The 24,767-nt window shown below is 44.0% G+C and overlaps 1 protein-coding gene across 1 annotated transcript in view; it reads left to right on the top strand.

The window, feature by feature from the left end:
* The window catches only part of MAEA (macrophage erythroblast attacher, E3 ubiquitin ligase), a 142,695-nt gene that overhangs the window by 16,919 nt on the left and 101,009 nt on the right, over positions 1–24,767 (top strand). The window contains exon 2 of the mRNA XM_073610940.1: positions 18,997–19,179. Coding sequence (XP_073467041.1) covers positions 18,997–19,179 — 183 coding nt within the window. The remainder of the gene's footprint in view (positions 1–18,996; positions 19,180–24,767) is intronic.

Below are 24,767 nucleotides of genomic sequence, written 5' to 3'. Positions count from 1 at the left end.
AGGAGTCCAGCAAATCTCAGGGAATCCTGGAGAAACAGAATTCTTCTGTGAAGCCAAACACAATGATGAACTTTGCTCAAGGTACCTGCCCATCACCAACATAAGGAGTTGCTGGCTTAGGAACAGTAAAAACCCCAAACTTAAACCGTTTAAGAACTATACATATCTGCACCGCCTAGAGCAGTGATGGCGAACCTTGGCACCCCAGATGTTTTGGAACTACATTTCCCATGATGGTCAACTACACTGCAGAGTGCAGGAGCATCACGAGAAATGTAGTTCCTAAACCTCTGGGGTGCCGAGGTTCGCCATCACTGGCCTAGAGCATGGGTGCTCAATCTGTGGCCCTCAAGCTGTTTTGGAACTGCAATTCCCATCATGCTTCACCTTTGGGGAGTCATGCTTGTAACTGTCAGCCTTGCAATGCCTCATGGAACTTCTATTTCTTCAACAGCGAAAGGGTCACAGGTTACATACACTATATTGTCAAAAGTATTGTGCTGCTTGCCTTTACACGCATATGAACTTTAATGGCATGCCAGCCTTAGGCCTTAGTCCGTAGGGTTCAGTATTGAGTTGGCCCACCCTTTGTAGCTATAACAGATTCAACTCTTCTGGGAAGGCTGTCCACAAGGTTTAGGAGTGTGTCTATGGGAATGTTTGACCATTCTTCCAGAAGCGCATTTGTGCGCCCCCCACCCCAAAGCACCTTGTTCCCATGTTGATGAGGACAAGGGCCTCTGGGTTGTCGGGGTCTGCAGGCAGGGGCTTATTGGAATCTGGAAGCCCCCCCAGATCCCGGCCCCCCCACCTTAGATGAATGAGTATGGGGTCTTCTCCTTTCTGCGCTGTCTTCTCGATCTTTTGCCGGGTCTTCTCCGCTGTCTTCTCGCTCTTTTGCTTGGACTTCTCCCTCGGCTCTTCTTCCGATGTTGACTCGACATGATCTACCGGTGTAATGCTGGGTCCGCTGTGTGCAATGACTTATATTGGCATGGGGCGGAGCCACCCGATGACACAATTTTGGAGGCCAGGCCCCTTGTGACGTCACCGCCCGGGGCATGATGGGTTGATGACGTCACATGGGGTGTGGCCTCCAAATTACATCCTCGGGTGGCCCTGCACCATGCCAATATAAGTCATTTCACACGGCGGACCCAGCATTACACCAGGAGATCGCGTTCAGTCAATATCGGAAGAAGAACAGAGGGGAAAAGACTGCAAAAGAGCTAGAAGACAGCGGAGAGAGGAGATCAGGGAGAAGACAGCGAGGGGAGAAGAAATCATAAGAGACGAAATTGAAATAGATGCCGGAGCTGATTTAATAAATTACTTAAAAAACCTGTGTAGTGTTTTTATTTCTTAAAACTTTTTTGAAGTGAATGGGTAGGGGTACAAAACCCCATACTCATTCACCTAGGGTGGAGGGCCAGGATCTGGGGGCTCCCTTGTTAAAGGGGGCTTCCAGATTCCAATAAGCTCCCCCCGCAGACCCTGACAACCACCGGGCAAGGGTGGTCAGGAAGAGGCCTTTGTCCTCATCAACATGGGGACAAGGTGCTTTGGGGTGGAGGGTGCAGGGCCCCTGCCCCGAAGCACCCACCCCCCATGTTGAGGGCATGTGGCCTGGTATGGTCCAGGAGGGGGACCCCTTTCCTGACCTTCCCGGCTGCGTGCTCAGATAAGGATTTGGTATGGTTCCTGGGGGGGCCCCCCAAGCCATTTTTTGGTCATGGGGGAATTTCCCTTAAGATCCATACCAGACCGAAGGGTCTGATATCGTCTTGGGGGGGAACCTCACGCAAAATTTTTTTTTTTTACATTTTGGCGGGGGTTTCCCTTCAAGATTCTCAACACACAAGTCGCTCCGCAAGTAGAATCATCTTGATCCGACTTCTGGCGTGACTTTTATTCAAATCAGTGGGCTCCCATAGGCAACCATTGGCTTTGAATAGAGGCAGAGAAATGCCGGAGTAGGCTTATCACTGTGTATACAGCGTTAAGCCTTGTTAAACAACGTTTAACACCTTTAACCGGCATCTGGGGTTTTTACAGCTCTAGCACTGGAGCCTCAGAACGCTCTGGTCCTGGGTTTTTTTTTTTAGCTTAAAAATGCCAATGCCTGTTACAGCTCAAAAACCCCATGGTGTGTATGAGGACATATGGACTTTTTTTTTTTTTAAGCTGCAAAAAAAGTTCAAAAACGCCGCTGTAAAACGTCCACGTGTATGAGGCCTAAAAATCAAGTACCTATCTAAGCAATTGTAAAATAAAATATATTTGCAATAATGTTAAACATGGTGTGTGTTTATTTGTTCCTTGAGATAGCCTTTGTTTATGTTTTATGACTTAGGGCTCAGGCACATGGGTGAAGAATATGCTGTGCTCAGGTCGGTAATTTATATGGATCTGAACTCGGGAGCATTGAATGCTCTTGGCTTATGCACACTGCTCCATTAAGGTCTGCAATGTTTAGCTGCATAAACCAAAACTAACACGTTTTGCAAGGATGGTCCTTCATATGTTGTACTGCATACATGCAATGTTGTAATATTTGGATGCTTACTGCTACTGTACATGGACTCTATTGGTCTATGGCCAGTGGCTTCAGTCGCCAGGAAAAATAAAATAAAAGCCAGAAGCTAGAAATACTGTAGCTGCTGACTTTTAATAAAAGGACACTCGCCTGTCCTGGTATCCAGCGCCATCCTCACCCGAGCTGGTTCTTCTCCGTACTTCGGGTCTGCGGCATCGGCATGTTTAGTGTGGGAACCTGGCTGTGACTCTTTGCTGCTTGATAAAGATTAAGTCTCTGCTTAATTTAAGGGTTCTTATAGTAGAACTTTACAATTCACAGGGTGGGTAGGTTTTTGCCATCATGTGCAAGTATGCACGGAACATCTGCAATTATGGCACCCTTAGGCTTCTTGTACATGGGACGTTGTTCAACCTCTGCTAAACGATTTAATTTGACAGCTACAAACTGGCGTCTAAAAAACGGCAGTTTAGCCGCGTTTAGATGCAGCGTTTAGTCGCGTTTGTGTCTAGAAGTGTTTGAAAAAAAATAATTTTTCAAAATTTTATTTTAAAATAGCCAAAAATGAAAAACGCCTGTAAACGAAACGTGGCTAAACGCGAGTTACTGCGTTTGGCATTTGAAATGCCTCTAAACTCTAAGAGCCCTTTCACACTGGGGCGGTTTGCAGGCGCTATTGCGCTAATAATAGCACCTGCAAACCGACCTGAAAGTGCCACTGCTTGCATTTCAGTGTGAAAGCCACAAGGGCTTTCACACTGGAGCGATGCGCTGGCAGGACGGTGAAAAAAGTCCTGCCAGGAGCATCTTCGGAGCGGTGAAGGAGCGGTGTGTATACCGCTCCTTTACCGCTCCTGCCCTTTGAAATCAGTGGGACGGCGCGGCTATACCGCCGGCAAAGCGCCTCTGTAGAGGCGCTTTGCGGTGGTATTTAACCCTTTCTCGGCCGCTAGCAGGGGGCAAAACCGCCCCGCTAGTGGCCGCATACCGACGGTAAAACGCCGCTAATAATAGCGGCGTTTTACCGCCGACGCCGCCCCCCGCCCCAGTGTGAAAGGGCTCTAAGCCTCTAAGCTTCTAAACGCATTGTTTTGGGTTCCAAAAAAAGCCTCTAACTGCAACTGCCTAGAACCGACTAGAAACGACCCTGTGTACATGTACTGATAAGATAACATAGAGGAGAGTTCAGGAGCAGTTGAAATGCAGTTGGGAAAATGCCCAACTGCTCCTAAACGTCCGTTTACCAGCAGAAGTGTACATGAGGCCTTACCCTCTGGTGTGCCCTTCACCAACGATGGAAGGTCTGTGCTCCTGGTCTTTGTTGCATACTTGGCCACTGACATCATCTGTTGGTCTTCCTCAGTGGCCCACATCTTCTGTGTCCACAACTGGGGAACCACTGAAGATGTCATTTTTATAGCAATTGCACAGAATTAGAATTTGGAACCGAGCTGAAATCAGACAATTTTGAATGCGTTGCAGGCAGCACTTTACCTATCCTTAGACTAAACTTTGTTATGGGTAGGGGTGGGGAAAGCCTAGAACCTCTTTCAGATTTTTATTGCTGCCTGGACTCTGGAAGATTTCATCTTCTCTTCCCTTTCTGCTGACTTCATTGTCACCGGGGCAGGTATTGAAGGGAAATCTTTTGGGCCCATTTACCTTTCTGTGGTTTTGTTATTGCATTACGCCAGGCCATTCAATACGAAATAAAGTTTAATGCCACGTACACACGGTCAGACTTTTCGACCGGACTTGTCTGACAGACGCCGACGGACCAAATCCGGCGAACAATCCGATTGTGTGTGGGCTTCACCGGACCTTCAGTGGATTTTTTCAGACGCAAATCTGACGGACTTTAGATTTGGAACATGCTTCAAATCTTTACGTTGTAACTCCGCCGGACCCAGAAATCCGCTCGTCTGTATGCTAGTCCGACGGACAAAAAACGACGCTAGGGCAGCTATTGGCTACTGGCTATCAACTTCCTTATTTTAGTCCGGTGTACGTCATCACGTACGAATCCGTCGGACTTTGGTGTGATTGTGTGTAGGCAAGTCCGGCCGTTAGAAAGTCAGTTGAAAGTCCGTCGAAAGTCTGTCGGACTTTTGTAGCTGAAAAGTCCGACCGTATGTACGCGACATTACTTATGTAGGAGGATTTGTTTCATTTCTGTGTATCACCTGAGGCTGGCCATTTCACTGGGTATATGTGAGGGTTTGCAAGCACTTGAAAGTAGAAAAATTGCTAAACTTGCATCATTGATAAGGTGCAGGCATCTAAGACCCCATACACACTATTAGATTTTCTGCAGATTTTTGTCCTCAGATTTACCAAAACTATATAAAAAAATCTGCAGAAAATCTAATGGGGTGTATGGGGCTTAAGGGTTCCTGCATGTATCTTCAGTAGTCTTTAAGAGCCCCCCGACACCCCAATATCCCAGGACACTAATCAGCAAACCTTGCATACATTCTGAGAGTGTTGAATGCACAGGACAGCTGTCATGTTGGCCCATCACTATGAAGGAAGCTGTAGAAGAAGAGGAGGAAGACAGAAAGGGAGGGCCAACCTCCAACATTGGTAATTAGTGCGCCTTCACATTTAGCTATCCCAGGGAATCCTTGACCAACCTTTCTCAACCTTTCAACACAGAGGAACCCTTGAAATATCTTTCTGGTTTCAAGGAACTCCTGCTAAAAATGACTATATCTACAACTAATGATACAGTGGGGAAAATAATTATTTGATTCCCTGCAGATTTTGCAAGTTTGCCCACTTAAAAAGAAATGAAGGGTCTATAATTTTTACCATAGCTGTGTTTTTAAATGATAAAGACAGAATATCAACCAAAAATCCAGAAAAAAAAACACATGCTATAAATTAAACCAGAGTTCCACTCAAAAATAGAACTTCCGCTTTAAGTGTTGGTGACCCCCTGACATGCCACATTTGGCATGTCATTTTTTTTGGGGGGGGTACCCTGTTTTTAGAGGCACTCAGCTCCCACTTCCTCCCCTGGCACCGCGACGCTGGAAGGAAGTTCACCTCTCCTCCCATCCCTCCCTGCAATCTTCTGGGACAAGTCCCAGGTCCCAGAATATTGCCTGGCAATTCGCAGCGCGGCTCGCGCATGCGCAGTGTGCGCCCGGCTGTGAAGCCACAGCCGGGTGCCCACAGTTATAATGCTGGCGCCGTGGAAAGGAGGGGGAGAGGAGCGGGGCTTTGTATGCCCGCATCGCTGGACCATGGGACAGGTGAGTGTCTGTTTATTAAAAGTCAGCAGCTACACTTTTTGTAGCTGCTGACTTTTAAATGGTTGGAATTCCGCTTTAAGTTGCAGTTCAGTGAGTAAAATAAATATTTGATCCCCAATCAAAGTTTGACTTAGTACTTGATGGACAAACCCTCCACTCTTCTTTACAGATCTTCTCTAAATCCTTAAGGTTTCTTGGCTGTCTCTTGGTAACTCGAAGTTTCAGCTCTCTCCATAAATTTGCTATAGGATTAAGGTCTGGAGACTGACTAGGCCACTCTATGACCTTAATGTGCTTCTTCCTGAGCCACTCCTTTGTTGCCTTGGGGGTATGTTTTGGGTTATTGTCATGCTGGAAGACCCATCCATGACCCATCTTCAGTGTTCTGGCTGAGTGAAGAAGATTCTCATTCAAGATTTTACAATACATGGTCACATCCATTGGCCCCTTAATGTGGCAAAGTCGGCCTGTACCTTTAGCAGGGAAACAGCCCCAAAGCATCATGTTTCCACATCCGTGCTTGACTGTAGGGATGGTGTTCTTAAGGTCATAGTTGCCATTTTCCTTACTCCAAACACGGCGAGTCGAGTTTATGCCAAAGAGCTCAATTTTGGTCTCCTCTGACTACAGCACTTTCTCCCAATCCTTCTCTGAATCATTTTAGATGTCCATTGGCATGACTGTACATGTGCCTTCTTGAGGAGGGGGCCTTTGCCACATTGAGGGACCAATGGATTGGCCATGTATTGTAAAATCTTGGATGAGAACCTTCTTCCCTCAGCCAGAACACTGAAGATGGGTCTTTCAGCATGGCAATGACCCAAAACACACCGCCAATCTTATTCTACTCACTGAACTGCAACTCACTTCATATCATTTATATCATGTGGTTTTGTTTTTTTTTTTTTCTGGATTTTTGATTGATATCCTGTCTCTATTATTTTAAATACACCTATGATAAAAAGTAAAGACCCTTCATTTCTTTGTAAGTGGGCAAACGTACAAAAAATCTGCAGGGGATCAAATAATTATTTTTCCCACTGTACTTTAATGTGGCAGTCAATGGGAAGAATGCTGCTTACAGGTGTAGTCATTTGGAAGAATTACCCCCTTAGAGCCCATTCACACAGGGACGACTTGTCAGGCGACCTAGTCGCCTGACAAGTCGCCTCCCGTTCTGTGCTATGGAACCATTCTAAGGGGAGCGACGCAAGTCGCTTCGACTTAGAAAAAGGTTCCTGTACGACTTCGGGGGCGACTTGCATAGACTTCTATACAGAAGTCGTTTTGCAAGTCGCCCGGGCAGTCGTTTGCAGGTCGCCTCGCTGAGGCGACCTGCAAGTCGTGTTGCCCCTGTGTGAATGGGGTCTTACAGATGGCTAACAAGATCATTGGTTTCATTGGGAATCTATCTGAGAAGCAGAAATTGCACATTTCCCCTAGCAACCTCTGGAGGAACACTGGGGTTCCATGGCACCCTGGTTGAGAAACTCTGCTCTTGCCCTGATGAAAATACATACTTTTGTACATGTTTTTTTAATTAGATTTTTTTTTTTTTAACTAATAGGGCTTATTTATAGTAGAACTACCTCCAAAATGTAATTTGGAACCTTTGCCTGGCTTTCATTGTCCCTCACTTCAAGTCCTGATAACTGCTGTGACATCCTGCACAGGTGTGAATCTAGCCCTAGTGGATTTAGGGCTCGTTCACGCTAGCATTTGTGGGGTGCTAAAACGCTGCAGTTGAGCTGCGGTTTTACTGCCCTCCAGCCGCTACCCCCTTTAGTTCCAAAAGCAGGCGCCAGTGGTGAACACATGCTGCGGATGCAGCAAGAATTTTACCCCCTATGGCTTTCGGCGGGGCTGCTCTGCAAGTGCTGGGCTGGGGATCAAAGGGTTAAAGCAGGCAGTTAGGAGGCGATTCAACAACTCCTCATTGCCTGTCAAATGCTCTCTGAAGAACAATTTGAATGCATATTGCTTTTTGGAGGGCATAGCTGGTGTGAATGAGCCCTGAAAGTGGTTGTAAACCCTTACAGACCACTTTTACCCACAGGTAAGCCTATAATAAGGCTTACCTGTAGGTACTGGAAATATCTCCTAAACCTGCACGGTTTAGGAGGTATTTACCATATACGCTTGCAACGGCGTCATCGGCGCATGCACACTATTGGAAGGGCACGATCGTGCCGTTTCTATAGGGCCCGTACCATGACCGTCGGCTCTTGCGTGCATGCGCGAGGTGACATCACATGACTCCGGCCAGTCACAGAGCTGGAGTCCGCGGGCCCTGAAGGAGGAGGGGTGAAGATGGATGCTTCCTGCAGCTGGGACATCGTGGGCTTCGTTTGCAGGTAAGTGGCACATAATGGGCTAGTATGCGATGCATACTAGCCCATTATGCTTTACCTTTGCAGGGGAATAAAGAGGAAGTAAAACCCATCAGGGTTTACCTCCTCTTTAAAGTGGTGCTCTAGCCAGTGCTGTTTTCCTGCTTTCTGGTAAGGTGGGGACTAGTTACAATCCCTTAGATATGTTTTGCTCTCTGTTTCCCTGGAGAGATTCACCTTAGGCTGCATTCACACCTGGGCGTTTTGAATCCTGGGCAGATTCTGCCCACGATTTCAAAATAGCCAGGTGTGAATGACAAATCGCACAACGCACATTTTAGATGCCGCAATTGTTGTGCTGATTGAGTTTGACAAACCACATTGCGTGAAGTTTGTCGCCCAAAAAAGTTCAGGCGCTTCTTTTGGGCGACATGCTTCACGTGATGCGGTTTGCCGTGATTGCAGTACAATTTATCGTGGCAGAACCACACCGAGTTTTTAGGTTCCATCCGAAATGTACATTGTGCAATTTGTCATTCACACCTGGGCGGTTTAGAATCGCAGTAAATCTGGCCGCAATTCAAATAGCCCAGGTGTGAATTCAGCCTAACTTCTTGTGTAGAAGAAGGGAATCAACAGGGAAAGAGACTAATAAAGGCTAATACAAGTTTGAGAGTTCATAAACAGGTGTCCACCTTTTCACATAAATAATGTGACCAACACTGAGTCGTCTTCATAAAAATCCAGAACAGAGACTAGATAAAGAATTGTATCCACATAGATTACTAAAAATATGCATGGACCCTATTGAATAAAGGTGGCGGGGGAGTTCATCGCATAATGCCATCACCTATATTGGCCAATCAACCTTAAAAGAGCTTGCATACTGTATATATTCATACACGGGGATCAATATGAAAGTTGATTGAACATTTATTCAGCAAAAGTCTTTAAAGTGGATCATTTTTTTCACCTAAAATAATAAAGACGTTATACTTACCGGCTGTGTGCGATGCACGGAACTGCGATGAACTTCCTCTTCTGGGGTTCCCTGCTGGCGCTCTCTTATTCTGTGTCTGCCCCTACATCAAGCTGCCTGCTATGGGGGGGGGGACGTGCGGGCACATTCCTGGGCTGGGCTGTGTGCATCCATAGAAACACACAGCAGGGCTTGGCCCCGCCCCCCACTCTCTGCTTACATTATTTTGATTGACAGCAGGAGCCGATGCTGCTCGCTCTGTGACCTGTGAATGCAGGGAGAGAGGAGAGAGCCGCTACAGACAGGCACAGCGCAGGACAAAGTGAGTATTCAGGGTGAGTGAGGGGGCGGTACTGCTACTGAGAGATTCTTTTTACCTTATTGCAGGGAATGCATTAAGAAAAAAAATGCTGTGACTTTAGAACCACTTTAAATATTCAAATCCTCTCTTACTTTAGTTTTCCTGCTTGTAATCAAATAAAGTGGTTGTAATATCCCCCAGGAGGAGGTCAGTTGTCCACTCTGTGTTACAGAATAAAGATATAGGGATTGATTTACTAATGGCAAATAGAACATTCACTTTGTTAGAGAATTTGTACTTTGCAAAGGAAATTTTCACTTGCAAGATACCTAATCACATGCAAGGGGGAAAAACTGAAATTTTTGCTTGTGCATAATGTAACTGGATGATGAAAGTCAGTACAACTTCTCCAAATTAATGTAGCTATAGGACAATGCCCCGCAAAAGTGCAAATTCTCTTGCAAAACGAATAGCTTATTTGCCTTTAGGAAATCAACCCCATTGTCCCAAAAAACATATCCTGGAATGATATGCAGAGAGTTTTATTTTGCACAGTGCTTAGCTTTCCGCTCATACTGAAATAGTTTAAAGTGTTACTAAACCCAGGACCCCGCATTCACTATATCTGGTCTCCCACAGTACACAGAACATGCAAATGCAATAATTTTAGTAAATATGAACTACCAAATACCTTTTCTCAGCAGTTAGAGCAGTCTTGTGACTTCTATTGGTGTCTGGTTAAAGCTTGTAGGAGGAGTTTTCATTCTCCCCTGATTGTCCTATGAGGCTGCATGACCCCTGACCCTCTGTCTGGACAGTGCTGATTGGCCCTGTGCTGATCACATGCACTCTCCCAAGAAGGAGAAAAACTCTAGCAATACACACCAAACTGAGCATGTGCAGCTTGTCCCCTGGCCTCTGTTCTATCAGGAGATCTATTGGGAACTCTTGAAGAAGGTGAGGATCAGAGGAGACAGGATCTTTTTACACAATGTAGAGGATTAACCCCCTTAGGTTCCACAGTGAGTATCACAAGCATGCTTTATGGCATATACAGACTGATTTTACTGTTGTGGGTTTAGCAACACATTAAAGACCTCCAGATGTGAAGCAGGTCCCGACTAAATAAGCTTTATCAACCACAGAGGTTGGAATATACAGGATAATCAATGCATGCATGTATCGGGATTCCAAAACACCTTGCACAGGAGAGCTTGTATTAAAAAAAAAAAATGATCCTCTTCATCATTATTGTAAGTTTCCTTAGGCATGGCAGTATAGATTTTCACCGCTGAGCAGCACAAATGGTGCTAGTATATACTCCACATAGCCAAGAAAGTTTGTCATTCACTGCTAAATATTAAATAAATAAAGTAAATAAATATTATCAATGACAATTCACGTAGGCCACAAGACATGCCCCCCTCCCTTCCCTTTCCCTTCCTAGTTTTATTATTTTTTTGTAAATTCCTTACTAAACAGTTTTTTCAGTGATATAGGGCAGTGGTTCTCAACCCTGTCCTCAAGTACCTCCAACAGGCCATGTTTGCTGGTTTTCCTTTATCTTGCACACATGCTTTAAATCAGAGTCCATGGCTTGGTATTTTGGACTGCTATTTTATCTAAGAGAAATTCCCAAAACATGGCCTGAGGACAGGGTTGAGAACCACTCATATAGGGTACTAAATTGTCCGACACAATACGACTTTTACTCGATACACAGGTCGGAGGTAGATGAAGCCTATGGCATTGGAAATGCTGACAGTCAACAAAAATATTCCAGTTTAACCCCTTCCCGCCGAGTGTACGCAGATGTGCGGCCTCAGCTTTCGGGGGTTATACCGGGATGATGCCCGCAGCTGCAGGCATCATCCCGGTACTGTTTTTTTAGAGCGATCGGCTTTCCAGGGATAACAAACGATGTGGCTAAAAGCCGCTCGGCTGTTATACCGGAGTAGCGGGAGGGGACGTTCCCCCCCCCCCCCCCCCTCCCGCAGCCTCCTGCCGCTCTTACCAGGCCTCCCGTTCCACCGGGAGGCCCGATCAACAATCCGCCACCTCCGGCGGCTAGGAAGAGACAGGTACGAAGCCTTAAGCGGCTTCGTTCCAGTCTCCTAATTGTAAACACAGAAGCGACATCATGATGTCACTTCCCGTTTACTCGGCTGCCAATGGCGCCGGTTTTAAAAAAATATACAGTATTCAGAATCGCCAAAAACGGCGATCTGAATACTTTGAAGTGCAAAGGAGGAATCGGGGGTCTCCATAAAGAGTACCTGTCACCATCTATTACTATCACAAGGGATGTTTACATTCCTTGTGACAGCAATAAAAGTCATAAAAAAAAAATGTTTTTTTTTTTAATCACAATTTTATAATCTAAAAATAAATAAGAAAAACTATTTTTTTAAAGCGCATACGGAAGTCGCGCCCCGCATATGTAAACGGTGTTCAAATCACACATGTGAGTTATCGCCGTGATCGTCGGAGCGAGAGCAATAATTCTAGCACTAGACCTCCTCTGTAACTCTAACCTGGTAACCGTAAAAAAAAATTTAAAGGGTCGCCTATGGAGATTTTTAGGTACCGTAGTTTGTCACCATTCCACGAGTGCTTGCAATTATAAAGCGTGACATGTTTGGTATCTATTTACTCGGCGTAACATCATCTTTCACATTATACAAAAAAATTGGGCTAACTTTACTGTTTGGATTTTTTTAAAATTCATGAAAGTGTCCCTTTTCCCAAAAAGTTGCATTTAAAACAACGCTGCACAAATACCGTGTGACATAAAATATTGCAACAATCAACAATCAATATTGCAACAATTTTATTCTCTAGATTCTCTGCTAAAATTATATATATAATGTTTGGGGGCTCTAAGTAATTTTCTAGCAAAAAATATGGATTTTAACTTGTAAACACCAAATGTCAAAAATACGCTTAGTCATGAAAGGGTTAAGAAACTGTGGGGATCCAAGATGTAAGGAATGTCAGGCAATTGTATCTCCTAAGGTTTAGTGGTTGCAGTGACACCATATCAATGGGTGATATTGGGGCATATAAGCTAGAGAAGGGAACGACGATAGGTGAAGGGTCATCGTGAAAATAAGTGGGTTGGGTGGTAGAGGTTTGGGGGGGGGGGGGGGTGAATTCTTCTCTACTCCTGACCTGCCCCAAGGAACCTCCCTCAGGAGCTCAAAGTGAGGCTCCTTTGTTCCGCACATCACCTTTTTTAGAGTAGAGCTCCATGTTCAGAGGACGTGGTGTAATCAGACAAGCAATACCATTTTTTTGTTTGCCACAGTTCTAGAGAAGGAGTCAAAGCCTCCCTCCTCCATTTCTTTTATCTTGTTGACTTGACTATCTCTAGGGCCCTAGGGCAGGTTTGGAGGATTGCGTTTGCTTCCACAAAAAAAGAGGAATGCACAATTTAGCAGCATTGAGTAAATTATGAGCAATGGGGTTTATTTACTAAAGGCAAATCCACTGTGCACTACAAGTGTACTTGGAAGTGCAGTCACTGTAGACCCGAGGGGGACATGCAAGTAAAAAAAAAATACAGCATTTTTGCTTGCACATGGTTGGATGAAAAAATCAGCAGAGCTTCCCCTCATTTCAGATCTACAGTGACTGCACTTTCAAGTGCACTTGTAATGCACAGTGGATTTGCCTTTAGTAAATAAACCTCAATGTTTCTCTCCTTCCTCTTTTTCTATTTTTATTCCAATTTTGATTTAGAGGCCTAGTTGAATTGTACTAAAAACTGTGATTGCATAGCTTCTATAATTGCGACTATAATTGTTATACAACATGTGGAGCTATAGATATACCAAATAACGATCTCCTAAAAAAAAATTTTGGTACATTATTATGCTAACATTACGTATGGCTAATATTGCGTAGTTTTGTATATTATTGGTGTGTTTTGGTTTCTGGGGTAATGTCATTCTCTGACGTCACATGCATCCATGTCCCAAGGTCCTGCCCTTATGTGTTGTCTTTTTCCCATAGCCCATTGCTTCTGTTACCGGCATAAAGTCTATTTTGCCTTTTTTACGACATTAGGACCCAGAAGTCAGATGCACACGATGTGTAAGGAGGACCATGGCTTAGTCCCAGCATTTGTTTGGTGATTGTTCTTGATCGAGCTTGTGGGACCCAGCTCTTAAAGGAGTTGTAAAGGTATAAATTTTTTCACCTTAATGCATTCTATGCATTAAGGTGAAAAAACTTTTGAAAATACCGCCGCCCCCAGCCCCCCCGTTTTACTTACCTGAAACCTCGAAACTCGGCCGCTCGCTCCCGACCTCCATTCAGCCGATCAGCCTGGTCGCTGATTGGCTATAGTGGATGGATTGAAAGCAGCGCAGCCATTGGCTCGCACTGCTGTCAATCACAGCCAATGACGCAGCGCGCCGGGGGCGGGGCCGAGTGATACAGCCAGCGGCTATAGCCGCTGGCTGTATCACTGGAGCGCGCCTGCAATAACTAACCACCATGCGAGAGAGCTCGCATTAAGGTGGTTAGTTATTGCGGGGAGGAGCTGAGACAGCCACAGAGGGACCCCAGAAGACGAGGATCGGGGCCACTCTGTGCAGAACGAGCTGCACAGTGAAGGTAAGTATAACATGTTTGTTATTTAAAAAAAAAAAAAAAAAAATTTACCTTTACAACCCCTTTAAGCACACACGGGCCGAATGTAGGGCAGCAGTCTATTTGAACCAGCCAACGTTCGGCCCCTGTGTACTGCAGCCGGTCCAACAGAAGCCGGTCAAATGGCATGACTGAAAAAGGTCTGCCGATCGGCTCCCAGTCGGTGCTCTCAGCCAATGGTTGAGAGTGCTGACCGGAGTGTTCTGGCAGGGGCGTGGGCGCGTCCCCCCCCCCCCCCCATCAGAACACAATAGCACAGCAGGGGAGTTCGCTGTACTAACATTGAATAGTTAGTACAGTGGGTCCAATCTGAGCTGTCAGTTTTTTCTGTTCAGCCAACTGGGCTGAACGAGAAAAAAAAAACAATAGTGTGTAGAAGACTTAACACTACAAATTCTGGATGGACCCTCTGCACTCTGCTACAGCCTTCCCAGCAAACTATACAATGAAAAACAGGGATATTTAGTTCACATATATTGCAATACATGTTTAAGCTGACCAACTGCGTCAAAGTAATCCCTCTTCTAACCAATCCTACACTGCCTTGCCACTGCAAATGCTACGATGGACACCATGCCACCATGGGGCATAAAGACCTTTTTTCTGTTGTACGAGGCTTAAGACTGCTTTGGTAAGCCTTCAGGCAAAACCCATTGACTGAAGGTCTAATTGCAAACCCCTGACATCCCCTCTCCTTAATATACTTTATTGCCTGGATGGTACAGTTGTATGCAAAAGTTTAGGAACCCCTAACAATTTCCATGATTGTCATTTATAAATATTTGGGTGTTTGGATCAGCAATTTTCATTTTGATCTATCAAATAGCTGAAGGACACAGTAATATTTCAGTAGTGAAATGAGGTTTATCGGATTAACAGAAAATGCGCAATATGTATCAAAACGAAATTAGACAGGTGCATAAAACTGTCCATGTAGACCAGCATTTCTCAATTTTTTCAACACAAATGAACCCTTAAAATAACTTTTTGGTCTCAGGGAACCCCTGCTAAAAATTACCATTTCTGCAACTCCTGATACATTAGTGTGATGGTCATTGGGAAGAATTACCCCTTACAGATAGCGAAGAAGATCAAAGGTGTCAGTGGGAACAGGCAGAAGCAGAAATTGCTCAAGGAACCCCTAGCAACTTCTGGAGGAACCCTATGGTTTCATGGAACCCTGGTTGAAAGCCCCTGATGTAGACTTTGTTTTAGCCAAACGGACATATGAGTCAACCATAAACTGTGGGTATGGATAAGGTCAATACACTTACTGATTTTATTCAAGTTATGATTATACTCAACTATATGCTTTGGACAAGAGACTGCTCTAGGTTTATATGCATACAAAGGAATAGTACTGATTTGCACATGAGCTTAGTCTTTTTATGTACATGGCTAATTGACATTAAGACCTTTTTTTTTTCTTTTATAATATATACATATATAATATGCAGTGAATGATGAAGTTTCTTGGCTATGTGGAGTATATACTAGCACCAATTTGCCGCTCAGCAGTGAAAATCTATACTGCCATGCCTAAGGCAACTTCCAATTATGATGAGACGGGATTCTTTTTTTCAAGCTCTTCCTGTACAAGGTGTTTTAGAATCACGTTGCACGGAGGGATTGAACATACTTTATGGAGATGTTACTCCAACCACTGTGGTCGATAAAGCTTATTGATTCGGGGATTTTACCTGCTTCACAACTGGAGGACTGGAGGTCCTTAACTATTTGAGTACAAGTGGCATTTATATATATATATATATATATATATATAGATATATAGATATATATAGATATATATATCTATATATCTATATATATATCGTGTATATACTCGAGTATAAGCCGAGTTTTTCAGCACATTTTTTTGTGCTGAAAGTGCCCCCCTTATACCTCAAGTCAAGCACTTTTCTGGTGCAAAGAATGACATTTTCCGACAGATTTTGGGGCCCCTTATCTCGGGGCCACTTGGTGCTAGGAACCCCAAATTTGGTGTGCAAACCCAGTGGAACTAGCTCTACAACATATCCAAAGAGGTTCCTAGCATCAAGTGGCCCAGAGATATGGGGACCCAAAATTGGTTCAGAAAATGTCATTCTCTGCTGCAGAAAAGTACTTGACATTTTCCCAACTGACTTTGGGGCCCCGTATTACTTGGTGCTAGGACCCCCAGCTTTGGATATGTTGTAGTGCTAGTTCCACTGGGTTTGCACACCAAATTTGGGGTTCCTAGAACCAAATGGCCCCGGGATTCGGGGCCCCAAAGTCGGTCAACTGTGTCCATCTGCAGCAATGTCATTTCGGGACCCTTTTTGTTCAGAGACCCCAAATTTTGGCTGCAGCTAGGGGGCATCTAGGAACCCTTAACTACCGAGTTTGAAGTTCGGGGGACCTATGGCTGCAAATGGGCACAGTGAGGCTGCAAATGGGCATTGTTGACCCTCTTTTCCACTTACAGTAGCTGTGCATTTCTCACCCTAGGCTTATACTCGAGTCAATACGTTTTCCCAGTTTTTTGTGTTAAAATTAGGTGCCTCGGCTTATATTCGGGTCAACTTATACTTGAGTATATATGGTGTGTGTGTGTGTGTATGTGTATATATATATATATATATATATATATATATATATATATATATATATATATATATATATATATATATATATATATATATATATATATATATATATATATATATAAAAGCTCTTTTTATGTTGATTGGTCAATCTAGGTGAAAGTGTTTTCTATAATGAATCTACTCTTCTTCTTTTTTTTTTTTTTTTTGAGGCACATAAATATTTGTAATAATCTATTCGCATATAATAAAGGTTCTGCTTATTTTATTCAAGAGACCACACCCTAGGCCTAGGGACATTTCTTTATCAAATTTTAGTATGTTTAAAATACATTGTAATAGCCTGGAAGAGTCCTTCCCTACTCTGCACCAGAATCTATCTAAGAGAGCGTTGGCTTTGGTGGCTAGGAGGGTGCTATCGCCTACAGTGTAAATGTAAAGTAACACTGACATTGTGAAAGGCAGTAAGTAACCAGCAGGGCCCCATGTTTGGCTATGGGACAAGAAGTAAAGAGAAATCTCTACAATTCGACACAGATGGCAAAAAAATTCTGATGGGTTATAATAACCCTCCCTTGCTGTATCCAGAATGAAAAAAAAAAAAAAGGTTTTGCCTATAGTTCTAATTTAATAAAACTATAGGATAAATCCACAAGTGCTGTAGATCTAGACCAGTGGTCTTTAAAATGTGGCCCGGGGACTGGATGCGGCCCTCTGCTTGCTCTTACCCTGGGGCACTATTTCATTCACTGACACCAACAAAGGGGCCAAGTTCCTCCCAATGACACCAACTATGGGGCAAAATTCCTCCCAATGACACCAACTATGGGGCAAAATTCCTCCCAATGACACCAACTATGGGGCAAAATTCCTCCCAATGACACCAATGATGGGGCACAATTCCTCCCAATGATGCCAATGATGGGGCAAAATTCCTCCCAATGACAACAATGATGGAGCACAATTCCTCCCAATGACACCAATGATGGGGCACAACTCCTCCCAATGACACCAATGATGGGGCACAATTCCTCCCAATGACACCAATGATGAGGCACAATTCTTCCCAATGACACCAATAGTGGGGCACAATTTCTCCCAGTGACACCAATGATGGGGCACAATTCCTCCCAATGACACCAATAATGGAGCAAAATTCCTCCCAATGATTGGGCACAATTTTTCCCAATGACACCAATGATTGGGCACAATTCCTCCCAATGACACCAATGATGGGACACAATTCTTCCCAATGACACGAATAATGGGGCACAATTCCTCACAATGACACCAATGATGGGACACAATTCTTCCCAATGACACGAATAATGGGGCACAATTCTTCCCAATGACGCCAATGATGGGGCAAAATTCCTCCCAATGACGCCAGTGATGGGGCACAATTCCTCCCAATGACGCCTGTGATGGGGCACAATTCCTCCCAATGACGCCAGTGATGGGGCACAATTCCTCCCAATGACACCAATGATGGGGCACAATTCCTCCCAATGACACCAATAGTGGGGCACAATTCCTCCCAATGACACCAATGATGAGGCACAATTCCTCCCAATGACACGAATAATGGGGCACCATTCCTCCCATTGACACCAATGATGGGGCGCAATTCCCCCCAATGACACCAATGATGGGGCGCAATTCCCCCCAATGACACCAATGATGGGGCACAATTCCTCCCAATGACACCAATGATGGGGCACAATTTCTCCCAATGACACCAGTGATGAGACACAATTCCTCCCAATGACACCAATAGTGGGGCATAATTCTTCCCAATGACACCAATGATTGGGGCATAATTCTTCCCAATGACACCAATGATGGGGCACAATTCCTCCCAATGACACCAATAGTGGGGCACAATTCCTCCCAATGACACCAATGATTAGGTGCAATTCCTCCCAATGACACTAATGATGGGGCACAATTCATACCAAATACACCAACAATGGGGCAAAATTCCTCTCATTAACACCAAACATGTGGCATTGTTTACTCCAACTGACGCTGGTACTTTTTCTACCCCCAATGGCCACTGTCCGGCTCCCCTAAAGTCTGAAGGACAATAAACTGGCCCCTGAAGACCCCTTATCTAGACCATCACTAGGTAGCTATGAATCACTGGACATTCAAACTGTGCCATCTGGAATATGTCCAGTACAGCAATATATTCTTGTTACTTCTCTCCAAAGATGTGTGACTAAAAGGGGCAGATATATTATTTATTAACAGTATATTTTTAAGGTGCCACCATGAGGGCCACAACATGAGAACTGGAGGACTGTACTTTGGGCACTGTTGTAATACCATATGACGTGTTATATTTTTCAGGTACCCTATGAGACACTGAACAAGCGCTTCCGAGCGGCACAGAAGAACATTGACCGAGAGACAAGCCACGTCACTATGGTTGTGGCAGAACTGGAGAAGACTTTGAGCAGCTGCCCTGCTGTAGACTCTGTAGTCAGCCTGCTGGATGGGGTGGTGGAAAAACTGAGTGTCCTTAAGAGAAAGGTAAATCTTTGTGAATATCCCCCAAATATATTGTGTGTGTGTGTGAACCGATCAGCAATAACATTATGACCACCCACCTAATATTAAGTAGGCCCATCTTTTGCCGCCAAAACTGCCCTGACCTATCAAGGCATGGGCTCCACTACACCTCTGAAGGTATACTGTGCAACAACGGTGTTCTGACACGTCTTCTAGTGGAACCAGCATTAACTTTTTCAGCACTTTGAACTACAGTAGCTCTTCTATTGGATTGGACTACACGGATCAGCTGTCACTCCCCAAGTTCATCAGTCAGCTTTGGCCACCCATGACCTCGTCACAGGTTTTCCTTCCTTACTACTTTTGGTAGGGCCCGACCACTGCAGACTGGGAACATCCCACAAGAGCTGCAGTTTTGACGTTGCTCTCATCCAGTTGTCTAGCCATCAGAATTTGGCTCTGTGTGTGTATATATTGTTGTTCAGTCATTTAGTCGTGTCCAACTCATTCGTGACCTCATGGACCATAGAGCGCCAGGCTTTTCTGTCCTCCACTGCCTCCGGAGCTTGCTTAAAGTGGTTGTAAACCCACAAAAAAAAAACCCTGCAAGACAAAGGCATAATGAGTTAGGATGCATAGCATACTAGCTCATTATGAAATACTCACTTTAGATCGAAGCCCCCGCAGCGGTCCCAGTACGCAGCTCCGGTCAGTTTCATCACTTCCGGGTAGCGCGGGCCGTAACCTCGATGACGTCACTCCTGCACATGTGCGCGGGAGCCGCTGGCTTAACTGTAGTAAAAAGTTGTAAGGGTTTACATCCACTTTAACTTCATGTTCATTGTTTCGATGATGCTATCTATCCATTGTGTTTTCTGTCGTCCTCTTCTCCCTTTTTTCTTCCATGCTTCCCAGCATCAGGGTCTTTTCCAATGAGTCCTCTCTTCGCATTAGGTGGCCAAAGTATTTGAGTTTTAGCTTCAGGATCTGTCCTTCCAGTGAATATTCAGGGTTGATTTCCTTCTAGATTGACTAGTTTGATCTTCTTGCCGTCCATGGGACTTTCAAGAGTCTTCTCCAACACCATAGTTCAAAAGCATCAATTCATCAGCATTCCCTTCCTTATGGTGCAACTTTCACAGCCATAGGTTGCTACATAGTTACATAGTTAGTAAGGTTGAATAAAGACACCAGTCCATCCAGTTCAACCTGAGTGAGTGTGGGTGCGTGTCTACAATTATCCCTATTTATTTAAGGTACCCATAGAGTGCCGTCAAATTACGCAGCGCTCCACATATACATCGCACACGCACATCGGTCCCTACCCTCAAGGAGCCCACAATCCAAGGTCCCCAACTCACATTCATATACTAGGGCCAATTTTGGACAGAAGCTAATTAACCTACCACTGGGAATATATATTGTGTGTGTGTATGTGTATATATGTATGTATGTCTATGTGTGTATATATAAACACAAGCATGCTTTATAGTTTAACACAAGACATACCGCTCACCTGTGTAGTTCTGAATTTAAACAGATATTGGTGCAGGCTATAGAAGCCCTAACTCCATGTCAGTACCCCTAAAATAGCAAGTTCTATTTTCAGCTTTGTCAGTCTGTAAATTTACTGACAATGTGTTTCATACAGTGGACCAACTTCTGAATGGTCCTGCAAGTACTTTAAAGTAGTACTAAACCCTCAGTGCCTAGTCACACCACAAAAACATCCAACAAATATTGGATGGCAAGCTAGTAAATTTTCAGCAGACAACAGTCTGTTGTTTGATTTTCGTATGGTCAGTACATAAATCCGCCACACAAAAGTCGAAAGTACAAACACGCATGCTCGGAATCAGTGCTCACCAAACACAAAATTAGCAGAAGGGGCCCAAAGGGTGGCGCTCACGAGCTGAAATGCCTCGTAGTACGTCACTACGTTTTGTGTTTGTTGCACGACAATTGTGTACCGTGTACCGTTAGTATGCAAGACAAAATCCTGGCACACGCCCTTTTGACAAAAATCAGATGCTCGGTTGGCCAACAATCGCATTATGAGGATTAAGTGATTGTAGATTTAATGGAAAGCTTTGATATTTTTGCATAAAAAGTCCATGAATGCTATATTGGTGCATAGGGGAGCTGGAATTTAGAAAAAAAAATAAGTGTACGAAAGTAAACTTACCCTTTAAGTGAAATTCCTAAAATTTTTGTGAAAACTTGGATGCACAATTACACAAATATTTCACGGGGCTTCCAATGATATAAACCAATGCCCAGGCCTGTACTGTTCCCGACCATGCACCCGATCTCCACAACTCTGGCAAACCCCCAGTGTGATTACAGCCTTGTATTCCATTTACACTTCATTTTTCCCCACGCTGCCGTTCCTTGGCGGCATTTCTTTACGCAAGCAGAATGTGAAGCGGGCTAACATCCAGTTAACAATGTGTGACTGCCATCCGAGCTCAGTGAATGAAAAAGACATCAAACCAATCACTGTGATTTACATGGATGCTGGTCGGAGCATGTTTGCTTTTCAATCCAGCGACCTGCAGACATTGATGAATTGGACTGCTATTGAGAAGCCTCCACACTCTCTGCAGAGCTCCTTCACAGCTTCTCAGCCTATGCATTTTACTGAACGCTCCACTATACTGGATTTTTTTTTCCTGCCCGTTATAGATGCTTTTTGTTGAAAATAAAATCCAGATGACCCCATCGTTTTTAATAATGAATTTCTGATCTTTCTGGAACGATATGTGAAATGGAAGTCTAGTGCAGACTTGCCTTGATAGAGTTTCCAATCAGTTCCTTGGTCACACATTTAAAATGACTCAATTTGCTTGCCACCTCGTGATCAAATCTATAGAAGTAGATGAATAAATGGCAGTGTGTTTCCTTGTAAAAAAAAAAATTCTATATCTATACCCTCACAGTTTTGTAAATATCTTATTATATCTTTTCATGTGACAACACCGAAGAAGTGACACTTTGCTACAATGTAATGTATAACAGTGTAAATTTGCTGACCCTCAAAATAACTCAACACACAGCCAATAATGTCTAAACCGCTGCCAACAAAAGTGAGTACACCCCTAAGTGAAAATGTCCAAATTGGGCCCAAAGTGTCAATATTTTGTGTGCCCACCATTATTTTCCAGCACTGCCTTAACCCTCTTGGGCATGGAGTTCACCAGAGCTTCACAGGTTGCCACTGGAGTCCTCTTCCACTCCTTAATGATGACATCATAGAGCTGGTGGATGTTAGAGATCTTGCATTCCTCTACCTTCCGTTTGAGGATGCCCCACAGATGTTCAATAGGGTTTAGGTCTGGAGACATGCTTGGCCAGTCCATCACCTTTACCCTCAGCTTCTTTAGCAAGGCAGTGGTCATCTTGGAGGTGTTTTTGGGGTCGTTATCATGTTGGAATACTGCCCTGCGGCCCAGTCTCTGAAGGGAGGGGATCATGCTCTGCTTCAGTATGTCACAGTACATGTTGGCATTCATGGTTCCCTCAATGAACTGTAGCTCCCCAGTGCCGGCAGCACTCATGCACCCCCAGATCATGACACTCCCACCACCATGCTTGACTGTAGGCAAGACACACTTGTCTTTGTACTCCCCACCTGGTTGCCATCACACACGTTTGACGCCATCTGAACCAAATACGTTTATCTTGGTCTCAGACCACGGGGTATGGTTCCAGTAATCCATGTCCTTAGTCTGCTTGTCTTCAGCAAACTGTTTGTGGACTTTCTTGTGCATCATCTTTAGAAGAGACTTCCTTCTGGGACGATAGCCATGCAGACCAATTTGATGCAGTGTGCGGCGTATGGTCTGAGCACTGACAGGCTGACCCCCCACCCCTTCAACCTCTGCAGCAATGCTGGCAACACTCATACGTCTATTTCCCAAAGACAATCTCTGGATATGATGCTGAGTACGTGCACTCAACTTCTTAGGGTGACCATGGCAAGGCCTGTTCTGAGTGGAACCTGCCCTGTTAAACCGCTGTATGGTCTTGGCCACCTTGTTGTAGCTCAGTTTCAGCATCTTGGCAATCTTCCTATAGCCTAGGCCATCTATATGTAGGGCAACAATTCTTTTTTTTTCAGATCCTCAGAGAGATCTTTGCCATAAGGTGCCATGTTGAACTTCCGTTGACCGGTATGAGAGAGTGGGAGCGATAACACCAAATTTAACACACCTGCTCCCCATTCACACCTGAGACCTTGTAAATTAACTAGTCACATGACACCGAGAAGGAAAAATAGCTAATTGGGCCCAGTTTGGACATTTTCACTTAGGGGTGTACTCGCTTTTGTTGCCAGTGGTTTAGACATTAATGGCTGTGTGTTGAGTTATTTTGAGGGGACAGCAAATTTACACTGTTAAACAAGCTGTACACTCACTACTTTACATTGTAGCAAAGTGTAATTTCTTCAGTGTTGTCACATGAAAAGATAGAATAAAATATTTACAAAAATGTGAGCGGTGTACTCACTTTTGTGAGAGTGTGTGTGTGTGTATATGTATATATATATATATATATATATATATATATATATATATATATATATATATATATATATATATATATTTATACACCGTCCCCCCATTTTTAGGGGCTCAAATTTAATTGGACAAATTAATGTAATCAGAATAAATAAAATGTTCATTTTTCATATTTTGCTGAGAATCCTTTACTGGCAATGACTGCCTGAAGTCTGGAACCCAAAGACTGGGTTTCCTCCTTTTTGATGCTTTGCCAGGCTGTAACTACAGCTGTCTTCAGTTGTTCTTTATTTGTGGGTCTTTATGCCTTTAGTTTTGCCTTCAACAAGTGAAATGCATGCTCAATTGGGTTGAAATCATGTGATTGATTTGGCCATTGCAGAATATTCCACTTCTTTTCCTTCAAAAGCTCCGGGGTTGCTTTAGCAGTGTGTTTTTTGGATCATTGTCCATCAATACTGAGAAGCGCCATCCAATCAACTTTGCTGCATTTGGCTGAATCTGGGCTGACAGTATATCTCTAAACACTGCAGAATTCATCCGGCTGCTTCTGTCTTCTGTCACATCATCAATAAATACCAATGACCCAGTGCCACTGGAAGCCATGCATGCCCGTGTCATCTCACTGCCTCCACCATGTTTTATAGATGATGTTGTTTGCTTTGGATCATGAGCTGTTCCAAGCCCTCTCCACACTTTTTTTTTTCTTCCTTTCATTCTGGTACAGATTAATCTTAGTTTCATCCATTCAAAGTATGCTTTTCCAGAACTTCTCTGGCTGTTTTAGATGTTTTTTTTGTCAAAGTCTAATCTGGCTTTTCTATTCTTCAGGCTTATGAATTGTTTGCACTTTGTGGTGAACCCTCTGTATTTGCTCTCGTGAAGTCTTCTCTTGATTGTAGACTATGATAATGATATGCGCACCTCCTAGAGAGTGTCCTTCACTTGTCTGGATGTTGTGAATAGGTTTTTCTTTACCATAGAAAGGATCCTGCGATCATCCACCACTGTTGTCTTCTGTGGAATTTTATGTTGCTGAGCTCACCAGTGCATTCTTCTTTCCTCCAGAATGTACCAAACTGTTGATTT

This window comes from Aquarana catesbeiana, linkage group LG01 (genome assembly GCF_042186555.1).
Source record: "Aquarana catesbeiana isolate 2022-GZ linkage group LG01, ASM4218655v1, whole genome shotgun sequence".
Classification (NCBI taxonomy): domain Eukaryota; kingdom Metazoa; phylum Chordata; class Amphibia; order Anura; family Ranidae; genus Aquarana; species Aquarana catesbeiana.
The sequence above is the reverse complement of the archived record's forward strand: the minus strand, read 5'-3'. Positions and strand labels throughout refer to the sequence as shown.